At 42.2% G+C, this 18,225-nt stretch overlaps 1 protein-coding gene across 1 annotated transcript in view; it reads right to left on the bottom strand.

Moving 5' to 3' along the window:
• Positions 1-227: 227 nt before the first annotated feature.
• The window catches only part of AFG2A (AAA ATPase AFG2A), a 197,311-nt gene continuing 179,313 nt past the window's right edge, over positions 228-18,225 (bottom strand). The window contains 1 exon segment of the mRNA XM_075751101.1: positions 228-5,666. Within this exon segment, the coding sequence (XP_075607216.1) occupies positions 5,490-5,666 (177 nt within the window). The 3' untranslated portion in view covers positions 228-5,489.

Here is an 18,225-nt window from a genome sequence, read left to right as displayed (position 1 = left end):
TGGTAAAATATTTTTCTCAATATTTTAAGAGTTACTGCTCCCAATTCCTTCAACTGGCACTTTCTCTAGCTAAGTGCCATGGGGCCTTTCCTGACATCAGCTAACCCCCTTTAGCACCTCCAGAAAGGTGGTTCACCTCTTAGCTGGGATAAATCACCATCCGGACCATCTTCTAGTGTCTCTCCAATGACTGCTGAGGGAACCGAGAGTGATTCCGCTCTCCTATCTTTTAGTTAGATGAATCCAAGCTTTATTGTCACGGGTTTTACACAGGCACATACCGTCAACACGCTAGCCTCAAATTTTGTTGGAAGGGCCCGTAATCTGTTTGAGCAACGGCTCCACACGAGTTCAAGGGGAAAGAATGTCATCTGGTTGCCATTGCCTTCTCTTGCAACACCTGCACTCTTGCTGGAGGCCTGCCACGCAAACACAGAACGGGGCTCTTTCCCCCTCGCTGGTCCGGTCCTTGGCAGACTAGTTAACAGAGAAAACACACATCTCCTTCTCCTATCAGGACTCTGGAGTCGTTGGATTTAAGTCCGCAGGGAAGAATGACACCATTTAAAAGATTTAACACAGAACATATAAAGCCTTGGAGAAAACGCATGGCTGAGTTTCCTACAGAAAAGATTAATAAATGAACAGGTAGCAGTTGCAGAAAGAGCAGACACAAACCCCAAGATTAGGAGTAGGTTTCAGCTGAAATATTTGTCTTCCAGATGTCAACCTGCCATTCAAAACGTGCCCAAATACAACTGCAATTCTGCATGCCTCTTGCACCTAGTCCCTAGGAAAAGCTTTTAATTAACTCGCACACATTAGATCACCTACAGTATTTTCTTTCATGTCAAAGGAGGAAAAAAAAAAAGGCAGCAGCAAAAGATTTAGAGGTTCATGGTAGATAAAAATTTTTGCAATTCACTACAACCATATCAACGACATTAAATAAATACAGAAGGGTCACAATGCAAAACCAGTTTTCCAAATGCAAGTCTGGTATGGGTTAGCTTTACAGTGACCACGACCTCAAGACAGAGTTTGGGGCAGCTACAAAAATCTTTACATAGGCCATCTGGCTCCTGTGTCCCGCGGCCACTGTGCCACTTTGGAGTAGCTGAAATGCCCCAATTACCCACCCTCCTTCAGCCTGTCTCTCCTTACGTGCTGGCTTTGTCAGTGGTGGCCAAGCAGCGGAGCTCCCCGTCAGACGTGTCACGAGCAGGTCAAGGCGCAGGTCAGTTTGTACCCAGCTCCCACCGCCAGCCACTTCCCACGCCTCTGACTGCGTTAGCACGGCAGTAATCCCAAGGCACAGAAGTGTGAAGGAAGCATGTTCACTTTTGTCCCAACTCTGTGATCACAGGAAGCCAGGCAAGTTCTTCACGCCTGCTTTTCACTAATTCTTTCAGGGTTTTTTGCCAAGGTTTTGACAGTGGGCGCCTGCCTTCCAGGCACATGCGTGACTCTTCATCTTCCAAGTACAATTCCTTCCAAGTTCTCTCCTAGCTAGCACTAGAACTTGAGCGACCACAACCACTGGACATTTGTTTTTCTTCCATTGGTAATACTGTTTCACCCACCCACCCGTTTTCTCTGGGAGAGCCAGAAACAACCAAAAGCCTTAAGGCTCGGTCTCCTCCACCCGCAGCCCTGATACTTGCCTGTTGCAATAAGGAGGGATAGTTTTCCTGCCCATGAACTTGTGTCCATCAGTTAACTTCAGCTTACTGGGCAGTACACGGCAAAACACCAGACTTCACAGCTCGGCTTTCTCTTTACCCCTCTCCATAGCCCATCAGCACAGGGTTTGACGCCGGCTTCGCAAGGAAACGTCATCCACAGCCAGCCTTCCCACAGCACTAATCGACTGACGCTCAGTTACAGGAGCATTGCGTTTGGCACGTGCCCAGTTTCTGAAGGAGAACCGCCACACTTTGACATTTACAATGAGTAAAGAAGCTAAAAGGAAAGTGCCAGAATGCGCAAACCAGAAAAATCAACTTAAGGACACAGCATTTGAAAGGGCTGACAAGTCTAAGTTCAATGATTTTGAATAACCACCTTTGAAAATTGTCTTTATCCTGTCCCCGATGTTAACCCTCGCACCTGAACTTAGTAAACCTTATGTTCTGTTCTCATTTAGAGACTATACGAAAATAATCCACGATAAACTTCATTCTTTGTCCAGGATTAAGAATTGTATATCGTACTTGCAGTGAAAACCTGTTTTATGCATTAGGGAGAACACAGGACTGAACTATTTTTCAAGTTAAGTGAAGACATTTTTGCATTTTGATCATAAATCCTCTCCTGGTCATTTTTGGCAAACCTGTCAAAAGACATTTTATGCCATTTTGCAAGACGTTGTTATTGGAGGAAAAAGTCAGACTTTGTATTTAAACAAAATGTGCCTGAAACATTGAAAAGCTGATTTAATGTTAACAATTCTGCAACTCAAGCAGTATTTGGGCCAAAAGCTGGCTCCAAAAGATAATGGCAGGCAGAAAAAAAGACTGTATTTCCAAAGAACGTAAAGAAATAAGGCTAAGAACCACTTCAGCAGTTAGAGGATGGGAGAGAGATGTTCTTCTCAGATGTCTTCTCCTCTGTTCACTGAGCCTCTATAATTTTATCAAAATTAAAATCTCCCAGAAACATCCAAACAACAATAAATGTGATTAACCCAGCAGAAGAAAGAACGCCTCTATCTTTGATTTACTCTGAAGCGTAGAGGTGTTCAGGCTTATATGGCCTCACACTGCAAGCAATTTGATTCGGTGCCAAGGCACAATGTGTTCAGTAAAAGACGCTGTGAAAAGTTCAGCTCGGAATTAAAAGACACTCATTTAACTGAAGGCTAACAGAAGATACAGTTGAAGTGCTCTGTCCTACAGTGCCCTCATCAGTAAGTTCAGATCAGAGGCTGAGGGTGCAAAAGCGCTCGCTGGACTGGATTATGAAAGGACTACGTTGCCGATGTGCTTTGACCAAAACTGAATACGTGGTTATTTTCCAGAGTTCTGATAAGAAGGTTTCAAGTTGCTACTCCATGATAACAGCAATCTGTCCTTAGGAACGAGAAGGGGAATCATCATACTCTTCTTTAAATCTCAGTTTATCTGCGGCTTGGGATGGAGTAAGATTTTGACTGGCATCAGACTAGCCAAGTTTTCCAAACAGAATATTTGGGAGCAGCATAAACCTTCTAGGGACTTCACAAATTTGCCAGAACTTAGTTTTTTTAAGAGTATCTTACTTTTTTAAAAATCAAGTTCCACAAACCCAACAATAAAAGGGAGAGCTTCCTACATTTTAAAATCACTTCAAGCACGTAGGTACATATCAAGAGATTTGGTACCGTGCGGATAAACGTGGTACCACACGGATGAGAGCATAAAAGTTTGCAGGGAATTGCAAAATTCCCTCTGATGGCAACAGGAGTTCACGTACGGAAAGGGCTGCCAGCTCCTACCTGCCCCTCTCAGTTTCTCAGTTGAGATTCACACCTTGATGCACACTCCCAAGGGTTCTGAGCACTTCCCAAGGAATGGCAATCTAGTTTTGCTACTCCTCTGGAGCATCACGTAGTGTTATTTTTAGGATACAAAATTACAAACAGAATTCGTTATTGGCAGTCGAAACTACGGCCTCTCTTTCCTCCCTTCAGGAACAGACACTGGAGGAAAGCGCCAGGGGATAACTGTATGGCATTTAATTTTTGGAAACATCAAAACTGTAATAGTTATGATAAATGGTTCTCATCCTAAGCCTCAAGTTGGAATATATAGAATTTAGAAAAGAAGGCTAAAGCAGTTTCAAATGCAGCCTTGATCCCCAAGGCAACTTTCCCAGTTATAATTGTCTTAATTCCCTCTGTCTGTTGTATTATTAAAGAGCCAAACAATGAAAAAAAGAAAAAAAACCTGCACATACATCAGATGAACTAAGTAAGTGACCTGCTTTTCCTCATTCTCTAATCCTTTCCAGTGATAGTAAAATTAAATGCTAATTATAGGAACAAGAGGTTAGAATAAAAGTAATAGAAAAGTTGTAATTTAAAAATAGTCAATTTCTGTTTAAGAGCTACAAATTCTGTACAGAGTGGAAATAAGAGAGAAAAATCATAATCAAGGCACAGAGATTACTTGTTAAATTTCATATGATAATATAAGTAAATATAGTAGAAATGTCTCTTAGACATATATATACAATTTTCTCACAAAATGATACAAATTTCTAAATAATTATTACTCTCTCATGAATAAATACATAATGAGTGCAAGAAAGAAAAGTCTTCAGAACCATCAGTAAACAAATCCAAATGACATTTCTTGTTTACTCCACAAGCGAAAGCAGGATTTGGCTAAAATTTTGACCTGTAAATTCTTCTACTTACCTGCAAAACACCAGGAAAACACAGAATTACCCACTGAAATTCAGGGGTTTGTCACAATTTTTTTCAATATATTTTTGTTAGAGTTTGTATTGGGTTTGCTTTACCTTTCCCTCGATTTTTCATGTCTGGAATAGAAAAACTCAATCTTTCTACCACGGGGAAAAATGGGGAAAATGAGTTTGCTTAACCACATTTCATACTGAGTGCAAGAGCAGAGAGCCCATAAGGACCTGTCATTGTTTCAAAAGATGATATACCAAAGAAATAAGTTGAAAAGATTTTATCTGTCCCTAAACTATTTTGTAGTCATTTTATAATAGCTTTTGCAAAGAGATTTTCTTATTCATTATTTAGGATTCATTAGAATTTTAAGCGGCCAGCTTTAAATTGCCAATCAACATTCCTATTTATTTTGATGGAAAGAAACGAACGCGACGACAACAATCTTTTGCTGACGCCTGGCAGTGGTTACAGGTGAGTACAATTTTTAAGGTGCCTACTTCCCAGTATGTCTAAAAAGGAGTTGTTTAAGACCAAAAATAAATATTTCACTGTAATCAATCAGGATACCTTAGCTTTATCTCGGAAAGCTCTATGTTCAGCAAGCCTGTTTGGCAGCTTTTCTGGAGATCATAAATCAAAAGATTCAGAGTAATTTTCAGCGGTTTTTTGTAGAGAGGCCACTCCCCAGGTCTGCACCTCGCTGGGATGGTCCCTGGGATTAAACTGTGGCTGAGGGAGGAACAAATGAAGACAGTAACGACGTTCTCTTTACCACCAAGAATCCACCAAAAATTGGGAATCTGATAATTATTTTTTCATACGTGGATATACACTCAGATAAACTGACTTAAACCAGCAATCTTACTGCCTCTAAAATGCAGATTATGCCACTGAAATTAAAAAATAAAAAGTTTTGGATGATATCTGTTATACTCAAAACTTCCACACGGGCATTTATTACGACAATTCTGCGCTTCAGTTAACTTTGGACACACCACTCACAATACAAAATTCTTTCGCTTTTGACAGCTTTACAAAGGAAATTTGCTATTCACACCGTGAATGGGGGTATGTATTAATTTGCCTTTCAAAGTGCGTGCAGTCCACTTTGCTGCTGATAATCTGCATAAAACTGGATTAACGAATCGGGAATCCGTGGGGTCACGACAGTCAGTGCGTACCGAAAGTGCCGTCCCATGATGGATTTGGCATGTATGTCTTCCTGAAGAGCTAGAAGGGCTGCTTCTCTACAGACTGCTGTTATCTGCAAAGAAACAATAAAAAAACCCAAACGCACAGCATTAGTATTATAAAATATATTACTTGAAAGAAAAAAAGCAAACATACTCCATATGACAGATACTCACAAGGATGGAGTTTCTCCAACTCTTTTTTTTTTTTTTTTTTTTTAAATAAATGAGGCTGTGGGTGATTAGAACATCCAAGAAACAGTATCTAGCTCGAAATTCAAACCACAGTAACATTACATTTCATATTACAGTACGTTGCAAATTAACCTGATAATCATATTACCTTGTGTTAAACTTCCTGCAACACCTGATAAATTAAAACCTCAACAACCAGCGATACATTTTTCTGTCCCCAAAGCGCTAGAACAGATATTCCCAGGCTCTGCGGGCACTTTTCTTTCTCAGCTTTATGCTGGGAAAGAAGTAAAAACAATTAATTCAGAAAGGAAGGCTAGAAGGAGAGGGGTGTGTGGAAGGGGAGGAGGGTTAAGGTCTCATACCCTGCAATGTGTTTTTAAGCTCTCTGGACTTCAGACAGCGGAAACAGACTGATGCCAGTGTCACTCTAAAGACACATTACTGTGGTGAAAAGAGCTTGTGGAATGAAAAGAGATATTGTGATTTCCAGTGCAACAGGGAAAACAGTGATTGATATTGACTGCTCCCTTATATCTGTAAATGAAAGAGCCAGCTGAAACACATTTGTCCAGCTATTCAGCATATTTTCTCTGTTTGTTCACTTACTGAAAAGAGTTCCCCCGCTTATGCTGTGCTAATGGTTGCCAAAGCCATTTAGTAGCTTTTTAGAGGATTTAGCAGCATGTTTAGGAAGCTTTCACAAGAAAACATGCATGGATTTAGACGGCTTTGTCAAGTTACAACAATATTACTATTAGTTCTGTGCTGCCCTAATGAGCAGTGAAGCTAAACACTGCTGTTATGCATTTTAATGCTTTTCAGGACTTCACAGACAGTTAAGCGGGGAAGCGTAGCTGAGATTGAGTGCACCAACTTCTTGCGGAGCTAAGTAATGCAACATCTAGAACGTAACGTGGGGATCTTGGTCTTCCGTTCAGGTTTTTCTCTACGTAGACAGTGTGACTATTTCCCTATCTCTAATACAAAAAATAAACCTACTTAAAGAAAAAAAAACAATACCTAAACTAGATCAAATTCTCCTCCCCCGCCCCATCCCTGCCTAACACCAAACCCAGAAATGCTTCAAAAAGGAGAAGACTGTTGATGGAAAAGCAGATCCCAAACATCCTGGACTCTAAACCTGTGTTGGTCTTTGAAGGAGGGGTCCATTTCCCCATGATAAATACTGCACTACGGGCAAGCTTTCCACAAAATGAAGAGACCTTCTGGGGGTTTACACAGGCAGTGTTAAACCAAAACAAAACGCACTCCAGCAGGTTTTGACCGTCCTGTTCTGCTCACAGAGACCATCACCGACCTACAGTGTCAGAATTATGAAGCAGGGTATCACTCCAGCACAAGATGTTCACTTAATGCGTTTTACTGAAGGAGAAGCTGACGGAAAGACTGTCAAGTTGGCAGATCCAAAAAAGAAGGAACACCACTGCCAGTCTTATTTCTTCCTGTTCCATTTGTAGACTGATACATTTAGGAGGAATTTGCTCACAAGCTGATACTTCTGATGATGCTTTTACATTTTCTCTGTGCTCTGCTGAGAGTATCGGTAGCAGTGATGATAAAACAAAAAATCCTTTGGAAGTTAGTTAATTTTATTCTTAAAGACTGAACCCTAAGTTCTGTGATAACCAAAAATTACTAGACATGAGGAAGCACCAGAAAACTGGTATTTTTTGTTGGTTTCCCAGGAGCATTTGAGCTGCTTTTAAGGGAAGGGGAAGAATTTTAAGGATGAATTATCGTTCTCTCTTTTTCCTGTTTGCACTCAGAATTTTTGCGGACTAAATCTTTTCTATATTATTGAGTAATAAACAGCAGGCATTATGGCACAGCATTTAAAATTTGGGCCCTCGCATCTGGTCGCAGAAGTCACATGGGGTTGTTTCCACTCCTTGACTAACCCCAAGTATCAGGTTTCTTAGGTAAGAGATTTGACAAGGCAAGTTTGGTTATTTTTCTTCGTTCAAGTATGCCAACTTTAAAAAAAAAAAAGTCCTCACAAGCATTCTCACTAGCTAGTAAAGCTAAATCACTCCTGGAAAGCAAACACAAGTAGTAATATAGCCACAGTGAAATGAGAGTGAATTCACCTGGTGAAATCTGCTGCGTTATTGGCCTAAGGTCTGCTGGTTTTTCACAGATATTTCTTGTCACAGTCCCATTAGGACATTTCTTACTAGACCAAGCAACTGAAGGGTTTTTAAATGTCATTTCTGCCTAGATTAAAAAAACCAGCATAGACTGGGTCAAGTGAAGCAAAGAGGGAAGGAAGGTAGCAGAAGGGATTAGCTGACACCAAAGGAAGAAACCCAGTGGCTTTGCAGCAAGGTACAGATCCCTCCCAGGCTCAGCGGCACTCCAAAACCAGAGGCTGCATCTAGATCATCAGTTTTAAAACCCTGCAACAGACCTATCCTCAATGAATTTCTCCAGTTACTTTCTTAAATCACGTCTCCTTTTGGCCTCCACAACATCATCCTGTAACGAGTGCTACGGTCTAATCATGCATTGTATAAGAAAGCACTTTTGTTTGTCTTAAACCTGGTAATTTCAACAAGTGCCTCCTAGTTCCTGTGTTATGAGAACAGTGATTCATCTGTTGTTCCCCGTTCACCTTCCCCACATCGTCGATGATTTTACAGAGTTTTTTCTCATCCCCTCTCAGTCCAGTCTTTGCAAGCTGAAGAGTCCTCAGCGACTCAGTCCCTGCTCCTGCAGAACTTGTCCATCCTGCAGCCCGTCTGCCATGTCGGCTGCGCTCGTTCTGCTCTATCCTCCTGCTCCTGAGCGGCTGAAGTCCCTGCAGGGCAGGGAGGGAGCCGCGCCACGGCACAGCTGTGTCTCTGGGTTGCTTGCAGGTCCTTTCCTATTATTGTATTTGCCATCATATTAGCGCCGAGATGATTTTTCTCAGAAAACTATCCGCACTGCCTCCAGTGTCTTTTCCTGAGTGACAATATCTAATTTAGGTCGTGTAATTGTGAATTTGAAGCCTGGGTGATTTTCTTGTCTCTCCGTTGCATTTATCAGCATGAATAGCCTCTGCCCACCTCTATAAATGAATGCTGTGAACCACCGTTACACCTATCTGCCAGTTGTAAGACAATTCTTAATTATTTTCAAATACAAATCCAAGGGATGACCATTTTCATCTTTTCAGTATAAAAAAAGGCAAAAAAAAAAAAAAGTGCAGTCTTTTGGATGTCTCTGTGTTCTGAGGAATAGGAATAATGTCCTAGTCCTTGTTCAAAGGCAAAATTGCAGCTTGATGTATTGAAGGACAAAATAGATTTTCTTGACTGCCGCTGAATATAGAGTGGCTTTCAGCACTGACTGTTAAAGCAGTAATGAAGACATTCAGGGATTGTCAGAAACAAGTGATTAAACAGCAACAGACCAGGCAGCAGGTAATTAAGCAATAACTACTGAGGTGTGAGGCGTTATTGCAGCCAGCCAGGTGTGGTTGAATACTACTGAATCTAGAATATACCCTAGTTTGATTATTAATATCATTATAAGTGAAAGTTTAACAAGTGCTATTCTCATTTTCAGTGGAATGAGAGCAAATTACTGACGTATGCATTAGTTTGCTGTCTGCAGTCCTCTCTCAGCATGGAAATAATTTTGAATTCATGTATTAAAAAACGATTATCATTTTTCTAAAGGACTGATTTATCACCTGAGTGCTTTAGGGTCAGAAAATAAACAACTACTTTAGAATCCTACTTCAAAGTCAAAAAGGCGACTGTATCAAGTTATCCTGCGAAGAAAGGAGAACTAAAATTTGCTATCTGAATCACATGCAGACACGCTGATCAGTCATAAGCAAAGCCACACGCAGGCTCACAGCTAGGGTGCAAACAATGATGAGTCCCAAAAAGCAACGGATTTACACCTAGTCATTCCCTCCCTCCCCATTTCACTCCCAGCAACAATAAAATGCCCAGTGCCAGTTACTGTTCCCTGAATAAACAGCATTCAGCATAACCCATCTTTCTCCCGAAACCAATGGTTACACTGGCTGATTCAGCTTGGCCGATTCTCCCCCATTCTGGCATTAAGCACCAACTCTTTCCAGTGGACTGAAAGTCCTTTTCAGCTTCTTTGTATTTAAAGTGCTCTAAAGAGCTTTAAAGAATCTTTCAAAAAAAAAAAAAAAAGAAAAAAGAAAAAGGGGGGGGAGAGGGGAGGAAAAAAGAAATGAGCTTCTGTGTTAAAGCCTTAGGTATTTTCAAGAAAGTGGTTTTGTTAGTGCAGGGTCTGTAGGGAACACCTGTGAATGTCGGGTTTAATTGGGCTGCAGCTGGTGTGGATTGTGTGCGCAGTAACTGGCAGCCACTGCCTGGCTGTACATTGTGTTTCATTTTCCTTTTTCCTTCCTTTTTAACTTGCTCCTCCACCCCACCAGTTAAAGTTGTAAGGGATTGTGCGTAAGAGGGATTAGGAGCCTGGAAACAGAATAGTACCCTGCGGTTTGTGAATAGCGCAAATTGTGGCGCTTCCTGGATGAAAACTACCTGCGAGACCATGCGCCCGTGCGGTGCACGCCTGCTAGGCAGCGTCAAAGGAAGGTTGTGTATAGGTTTGGGGAGTTTGCTTTCCCGCTCTGTTAAGGAGAGATAAAAAGTTCATACATGGCGTTTTAAAAAGACATGAATATCTCCTGGGTCAGGACATCTGTTTCTCACTCAGGCAAATTCCTACCTGCGTCATGCGCCTCCTCTTGTTCCTGTGTCCAAAGCTGCTCTATGGAGAGCAACAGCCTTATCCCCATAAAACCGGGGACGTCGGAAAGCTCTCGGGACCCAGGGCTGTCACCTGATTGAGGAAAGAGGTGGGCATGGACACCTTTCCAAAGTGAGAAGAGAAATCAGAAGATGCGCCGCAGGCAGAGAGGCTAAAAGGGAGTAGCAGGGAAAGGTTGCTGACTGTGTTCTAAAGTCAACATAAATATCTCAATTCAACCCAACTCCAGCAAGGGATTTGGCTCAGTGCAGTGCTGGGCAGAGATGGTAAATTCCTCAGAGAGGTAAATACCTCTAGGTTTTTGCCACCCCCAGCAGGTCACTCCTGCTCAAAGCATGGGATGCCGTGGCCCCTCATTCCCCCTTCTCCTTTGTGCCGGCAGCGGGTGGTGCCGGCTGCGGGCTCCCACCCGTTTCTTGTGCTGGCTCCGGCACTAAGCTGGCCCTTTCATTGACTGATTCAATGCACTCGACCATCAGAAAACTAATCCAGGAGAAAAAGGAAAAAAAAAAAAAAGTGTTAGCTTGCTGCTGGGGCATTGAGGTGGGCTCACAGGGGGGTTCGACAAGCACCGGTTGGCATGGGAGGGGTGGAGAGCACAGCAAGCACCTCTTCCTCCGGTACCAGCGAGCTGCTGGATCAGCTCATGGAATTTTGTGCTCGCTTACCCTGTTTTAGCATCCCCGCACCACTCCCGATGCGCATGGCGGTCTGTCTGAACCAGCTCGGGTACCGCAGCACGATGCTGCCTGGGCTGGGGAGACGTGCCCTAGATAACGCTTTTGTACAATATATGACTTTTAAAGATAAAAATACTATTTTAAGATGTTCACAAATACCATTTCTCCTTAAAATGGGCTAAACTGAGAGGCTCTTAGCTGGTGAGAGGTAGCGTTTTTGATGTATTTCAAAAAGACTTAAATTTAGTACTTCTCTCATGTTTCAACTTTCCTGTTTCATGTATGAAACAGATGAAATAGGAAAACACAAGATAACATGCCTTTTTTCTCTTCTCCGAGAAAAGAAATTCTTACAGACCACTACAAATCTTGTTCTGTTTAGGAGAAAAAGTTTCCAATACTCTGAAATAATTGATCACTCTGCGATAAGTTTTGATCTAATCTTTGAAAGACAAAGAATTGCCCCTGTATGTGTATCTCTTCGTTCCACTCAACTGTGTGTCTGTAGATTTAAATTGGACGGATTATATGTTTGGGCATTTTGCAAATGGAAAATAAGCTATTCTAACCAGAAAATGATAAAGTATATTAGCATAATGATTTTCATACAGTATCCATTCATTCCTCAGATTCATGTACTGTACCTCCCACTGGAGCTTTGGAGTGAATTTACTTAATATACAATTGTCGCTCTATAAAACTTTCCTAACTGAAGTGTGCAAGGCACTCACAGGCCACACAAGTGCCTCAGTGAGACAGAGGCTTCTCTGATCTCTAAGCAACTATGTTTTAAAATGTTATTAGCTTTCCTCAAGTTAAAGTGCATACATCTATATGGTTCTGTATTCATGAACACTGCCTCAGAACAGATGTGTTCCTTTTCGATTTGCAGCCATCCTCTGCAATGATATCCTATAAATAAGTATTATTTTTTATAAAAAGATAGACTTCTTTCTTCTTTGTTTATTAAAGAGACCTTCAACATGAGTCGATGTTGGACAGTCTACTTTAAAGTAGGTCTGTAGCGATGAAGCAGCACCTTTGAAATGCTTCAATAAAAAGCACAGGTATTACGTGTGTGTCGTGTCTCTGACCCAACAGGCTGAGCACACAATCTCTGCTATTCCCAATTTCTTTTCTGAAAAGTTGTTAAGGAAATGTAATTGAACAAAACCTGCTCCTTTAATGATGTCTGTAAGAAACCTTACTTCAGAACAAACTGGCCCAAATCTTCACCACTTGATCTACAGTTTGCTTATTTGTGTGATTTTGCAGACCGAAGTGCATGTGACCACGCATGCAGGTGCCCACAGCTTACCTGAGGGGCTGCACAGGGACATAAAGTGGTCGTGCCACCGGAATACATCAGGACGATGCTTCCCGCTCAGCTCTTTCCACGGTGGCCACAGCTGCCTTGAGGGACCGCAGCAGAGACCAAGTCCTCCTCCTGCTCCCCCCGTCCCGGTCTCAGCCAGGAGGGCCAGGCTGCAGATTCACCTCATCTACCTGCTGCGGTCACCTGGTGCCACAGAGCCTGGCGTGTCGGCCAGGGGCTGAGCCCGACTACTGGCCACTTGGCTCTTGTGGGACAACGGCATCGTGGCAACAATTAGCAAGACAGCGGTGACCACAAAATGCTGTGTTTGATTGCTCTGACAGTACCAAAAACTGAGCACGGGTTGTGCCCGAGCAGCAGACGCTATCACGTGTATCAGTAGCTGTTATTATTCTATAAAGCTTAAACACACCCAGAGAAGAGAAGGGAAAGATGAGGTATGTAGCCAAAATTAAGCATATGTATCATAACTATAGCACATGATGACAGCTAAAGAGAATAAACCAGAGCCTTCAGTGGTACATGCTAAGTGTCATCACACATACCTCTGCTCATCCCGACATGTTCTAACAGAGCGAAGCTTTGACTCCATCTGCAAGCTTTCTTTTTTCTTCTTTCCACTCTCTAAAAAATAGTACTAGATGTGGTATCCTTCCAAGCAATATATAAAACATGTAAATTCCAATTTAACTTTTGTAACTACAAGCCCAAAATGCAGCTATTTTCCAAAACGCACTCTGTCGATATGGCTCCCATCACTTTGGCAGAGACATGGCATAGCTACACCTTTCACAAAGGAATTCCGTAACAAAACGAGTTTTTACACGCTGGGACTAAATATTTTTAAACAGCACTCTCTGCCAACTTCAAGTTTCAGCTATATTTGTGCAACTAAAAAAAAAAAAAAATCACACACATGTTTCTATACAAGATTAAGCTGCATTTCTGGTTAACCTCAGAATTATTTCATTTTTATATAAACATTTAATGAGAAAGTTTAACTTCTTCCCTTCAGTGAGGAAAAGGAAGCCAAGCCACTAGAAAAACAGTCTTTCTGTATGTACATATGTGTGTGCGCGCGCACTCATTTTTAATTAAAGTAATTAACAGAATACTGTGTTCTCACTCACAGTATGCTGTTACTACAGAGGACCCATACACAGAGCCAATGCTGATTTGCTGAACGCTGCTAGCAAGACAGATTGAATTATGCAACTAAAAATTTAAAACTAGAAGATGTGGAGGACATCATTAGCTGTAGCTGTCATGGGTTTCTCTCTAGAAGAGAAAAAAAAGCCCCACAGAACAGCTTCTACCTCATGAAACATATCATAGTGTAGGTGTTAAGTAGTTGCTTGCTTTCTTTTCAGATTTTGAGGCAAACAGATAGGAGGTTGGGCAATACATTCAGCATATTCCGTATTTCTTGCACTGAAAAATAATTCATGCCTTTGTTTCTCAAACCAGTAATTCCTTTCTGAAGTTTAACCTGGGAGAGTAGCAGAGGCCTTAGACTCCTATCAAAAGAAAGCAAATAAAAGTGATTCTGCAAAAGGAATTGAGAGAAGTGCCCTCCCTTCCCTAAAAATATTTATTTTTTTCGTCAATAGAGCACAGCCAGTCTAGAACTGTCTTTCAACTCCTTTCAGTTCCAGCAGCATTTCTGTTACATTATATCACCATTTAAAGATTGCTAGAGCCCTAAACTTTTGAATCCACTCAGTGAAAAGGAAAGCCAATTTTTTTTTTTTTTATCCATGGGTTTATTTAAACTCTCCCTTTCATCCTGTCTTGGAGCTACGGCAAATACTGTCTCTGATTGGATCTTGCATAGCAGGTTAATAGCAACTGTATTTGCAGTTACCTATGTATGAGATATCATAATGCCATATAGTAAAAGTGAACAAACTCAGTTAAAAATAATGGCCAGAAAGTCCAGCAAATCTTCTGGAGTCTTAATGTTTCTATCAATTTGGATAGAAAGCATACAAATCCTGCGATAACGAGAGAGATGGACACTTTCTGGGTCTGTCCGGCTATTTACACATGCGTACACATCCTGAGTTGAGGCAGGGAGTGAAAAAAGACATTTGCTGTGTAGGGCCTTTAGCTAGCAAGATGAATGATGTCCTTAATGGAAGCTCTCTTGCTGTTCCATTATTGGGCTCTCGGTTCCTGGAAGGCGTGAGATGTCTCCTGTGGAGTATCTATTTCCTCGGCAGAATGCTAGAGGAATTTCGCACTAAGTTTACCTCTTGGAGCTTCCCATGGTACCCAGCTGCTCATGTTTCCCAAGAAAATCAAGCAGGAAGGCTACTGCGTGCCTGTATTCCAGAGAGGCAGAATATGGTTGGGAGGACAATCAGACCTAGAAAGCAATGCTGTTAGCACAGCTAGATGCCTCCATGTACAGTTATTACTTCTTAAGGAGGAAGCAAAAAGGCTGGTAAAAAACTTAAAGTAAGTCTTAATGCAAGTTTTGCTTGTGCAAGAAAAGAAAATAGGTAATTATAGCAAGAAAAAAACCCCATGATATAAATAGATGAAATGAGAAAAGTGGTGTAGCAACAATTGCTTTGAGTTAAGGATTTCTGTAAGGGGTATATTTTAATGGAATAGAAAGTCAATAGAAGAGCAGTAAGACAGACATGACAGTGTGACTGTGCTTCCCAACAGTCAGTCTAAACCAGTGATGCACTGGTCACCACCTCTTTTTGATCTGGCCCCTTGATAAGCCTGTTTAAGTGCTAACCAGCAGAAACCCAATCCAGCAACACATAAGAGAGTAGTTTTTGCTGGTTTAGCACCCTGACCTGGCTCAGCCAGGATGCAGGCAGGAAGGCAGGCAAGGGAGGAAGGCTCTGAAGGTGGGGAGAGGATGAGACTGCAGCAGAAAGTGGGTTTAAAGCACACAGAAGCTTAGAGACATATTGAACCTACATACAAATGCTTTCACTTGTGCAACTTCTTTCATTCATCTGTCAATTCAAAAGCCAATGCAAGATATATCTAATTAAGAAAAGTATATGCCCGGCATATATAGAGAGGAATTCACTGGTGTAGGTGGCCTGGAGAGTTGCCCTTTCAGGTGGATATTCCTGTTGTGTCTACTGAATATAGTCCATCGGTAAACGTGACCCGCTGCTTCTGGGCTAAACTTCCCCAGTGCAGTGAATCACTGAGCGCGTACCACAAGGGATTCACAGCACTATCCCAAAATACCGGCTCCCTCAGAAGTGGAGCCGCTTGTCACCAGCATAGCTGGCCCTCATCACTCTGGGAACGAGCCAAAGAACAGAATGAGGCAGCATAAAGTAAATGCTGAAATGTAAGGACCTGTAGTCAGAGCTGTCACTTACCTTCAGTGAAAAGTTATGAGTGACCAGATTAACAAGGCATCTGCTTTTGCATTGTTAACATGAGAACTTCTCATACAAGTGCCCTCCTGCAGCTGAGAAAACTGAATCCATGTCATGTCTGAAAGACACTTCAGTATTCTGGATAACCGGATCTGCTACTCCGTGGATAAACAGATCTAATTTAGCAAATTCCTCCATTTCTGCTTTTTCATACTTGTAAACTCCTTCTCGGTTTGTGCCATGTTATTGCGAAAACCGCCTTGGTCTCTTGGGTTTTCTCTCCCTCCTTCCTTGTCTAGGCGAAACAATGTAATGCAAATTCCGAGTGCTATGAAGACTTGGAAAATAGGTCATTTGCATTTCTCTTCACTTAACAAAGATATTTTATGTTCAAAATTTATCCTCAACATTTTTGCAAATATGCACAGGGGGAGGCAGAGGAGTCTCCCTTCACTTTCCTCCAGATTGCATGCAGCTTGCTTTTTAACGTTAACAGCATTTGAACTTCTAAGAAGGTGCAAACTAGCACGATACACTGACAATTCAAGGCCAGAAATTTATGAAATTTATGCTTAATAGTGTTCAGCCATGAACAGATCCCCCTAGAGCTCTGTCATATTTGCTGTCTTTGGCCACAGTGCTCTACATTCAACGTTCCCCACTTCAAGCCCTTGCCTTTGGTGCTTGCAGAGTAGAGGCACATATCCGCAAGACCCCAGGAGGCCCCTCAGGCCACCCAAGCCCTGCAGAGAGGCACCTACCTTTTCCCAGCAGTGACAGAGGGAGGTAAGGGTGATCGCACCCGTTCGGTAGGTGCTTAACATTTGAGGAAGACTGTCTTTAGACACTGTCACGTACGGTGTTGCTGTTTTCACAGTCACTGAGATAACGCCAGGTGTCTCCCACCTTTCCTGGCACCAGGAAGATTTGCCAGGATAGCATCCAACACCACGGCAGAGGCTGAGATCAAGGGAGGAGGGAATGATGCCCCAAGGAGCGGCTATACCTGTAGCACAGCAGAGGATGCCACAAGAGCGAGCTGAGAAAGGTCGACTGTAACAGAACTAAGGACCAGAGCTTAAAAAAAAATAAAAATCTCAAAAGCTCTTAAGAAATGTTGGTGCATCCAGCAACAGGACTGGCCTGTGCAACTGAAGTGTTCCCAAGATGCCATGTTCAAGGGATAGTTACAAATACTTGCAGCGCACAAATGCTATTTTCTCTCTGCTTCGTAATTATTCAGTATACTGATAATATATTCAGTAAAGATCGGGAGATGTTCTTAACATTTCCTACTTGATATCAAATCTATTACTTTTTATGGTATCTGGAAGACTTTCTGATATCATTCGTTTGCTCTGTAAGATATGAGCAAGTTTTAAATGTGTGAAATGTCATGGGGAAGCTGGATTTCATCACTTCATTTGTGCAACACCACACAACCGTTACTTACCTCAGCAGCCCGAATTTGTGAAGGCCACTTGTTTTAGCCAAAAGGGTGCATCCGAAGTGCCTCACCTCTGTGTTCAGGGGCTGCATCAGAAAGTGCACAGCTGCATTTCAGAAAGCCTCGCTCGTGCTGTAATGTGCATCTCCTACTTATTAAGTGCGATAATGACTTGCAAATCAAATACCGTAACTCTGAGAGGCTTGGTAACGGGCACAGCATCACAGCGACATGCCAGCACCAAAGTCTTTTCTTCTCCCCACATAACTACATCGGGAACAGCAGCTGTAGCACCACAGAGCCCTGAAACGATGTGGGACTCTCGCTCTACATCATTAAATACTATTTTACTAAATTAAAGGCCACAAGTAAGTCATATTGTCTCCATAAGCATATGTATGCCACAGGCCTCTCCCCTTCCGATATGTCCCTCAGCTGTGGATCAAAGTCCCACAGAAGAACATTTCCCCCCCCCGCCCCCCTTATAGGAGGACCTTCCACCCCTCAGTGGACATAGTATTCAAACCACACTGCCAAATATTATATGATGTCCTTTCCAGAGTTAATTTTTAATTTCCTGACTCTTCTGCATGAGAAATTTTCAAATTGTCTTGGCAGTCACTTCATGGCATGTGCAGACCTAATTGCAGAAGTGAATGCAGAGTCAGCCCAAATGAAAACCTCCGGACTAACTGAAGAATTTCTGCAGAATTAGTTAGTTGGTTGAATTAAGTTCCAGAGAGCACTGCAGTCCAAGAAATGATTGCAAATGTAACGCAAAGGGTGCAAACCTTTCTTGCCCCAGCCTGCTGTGCAGTAAGGGGAGGCAGGTGTCTTCAACACGTCACT

This window comes from Balearica regulorum, chromosome 4, assembly GCF_011004875.1.
Source record: "Balearica regulorum gibbericeps isolate bBalReg1 chromosome 4, bBalReg1.pri, whole genome shotgun sequence".
NCBI lineage: Eukaryota > Metazoa > Chordata > Aves > Gruiformes > Gruidae > Balearica > Balearica regulorum.
Note: the sequence above shows the minus strand (reverse complement) of the source record. Positions and strands in the feature narration are given on the sequence as shown.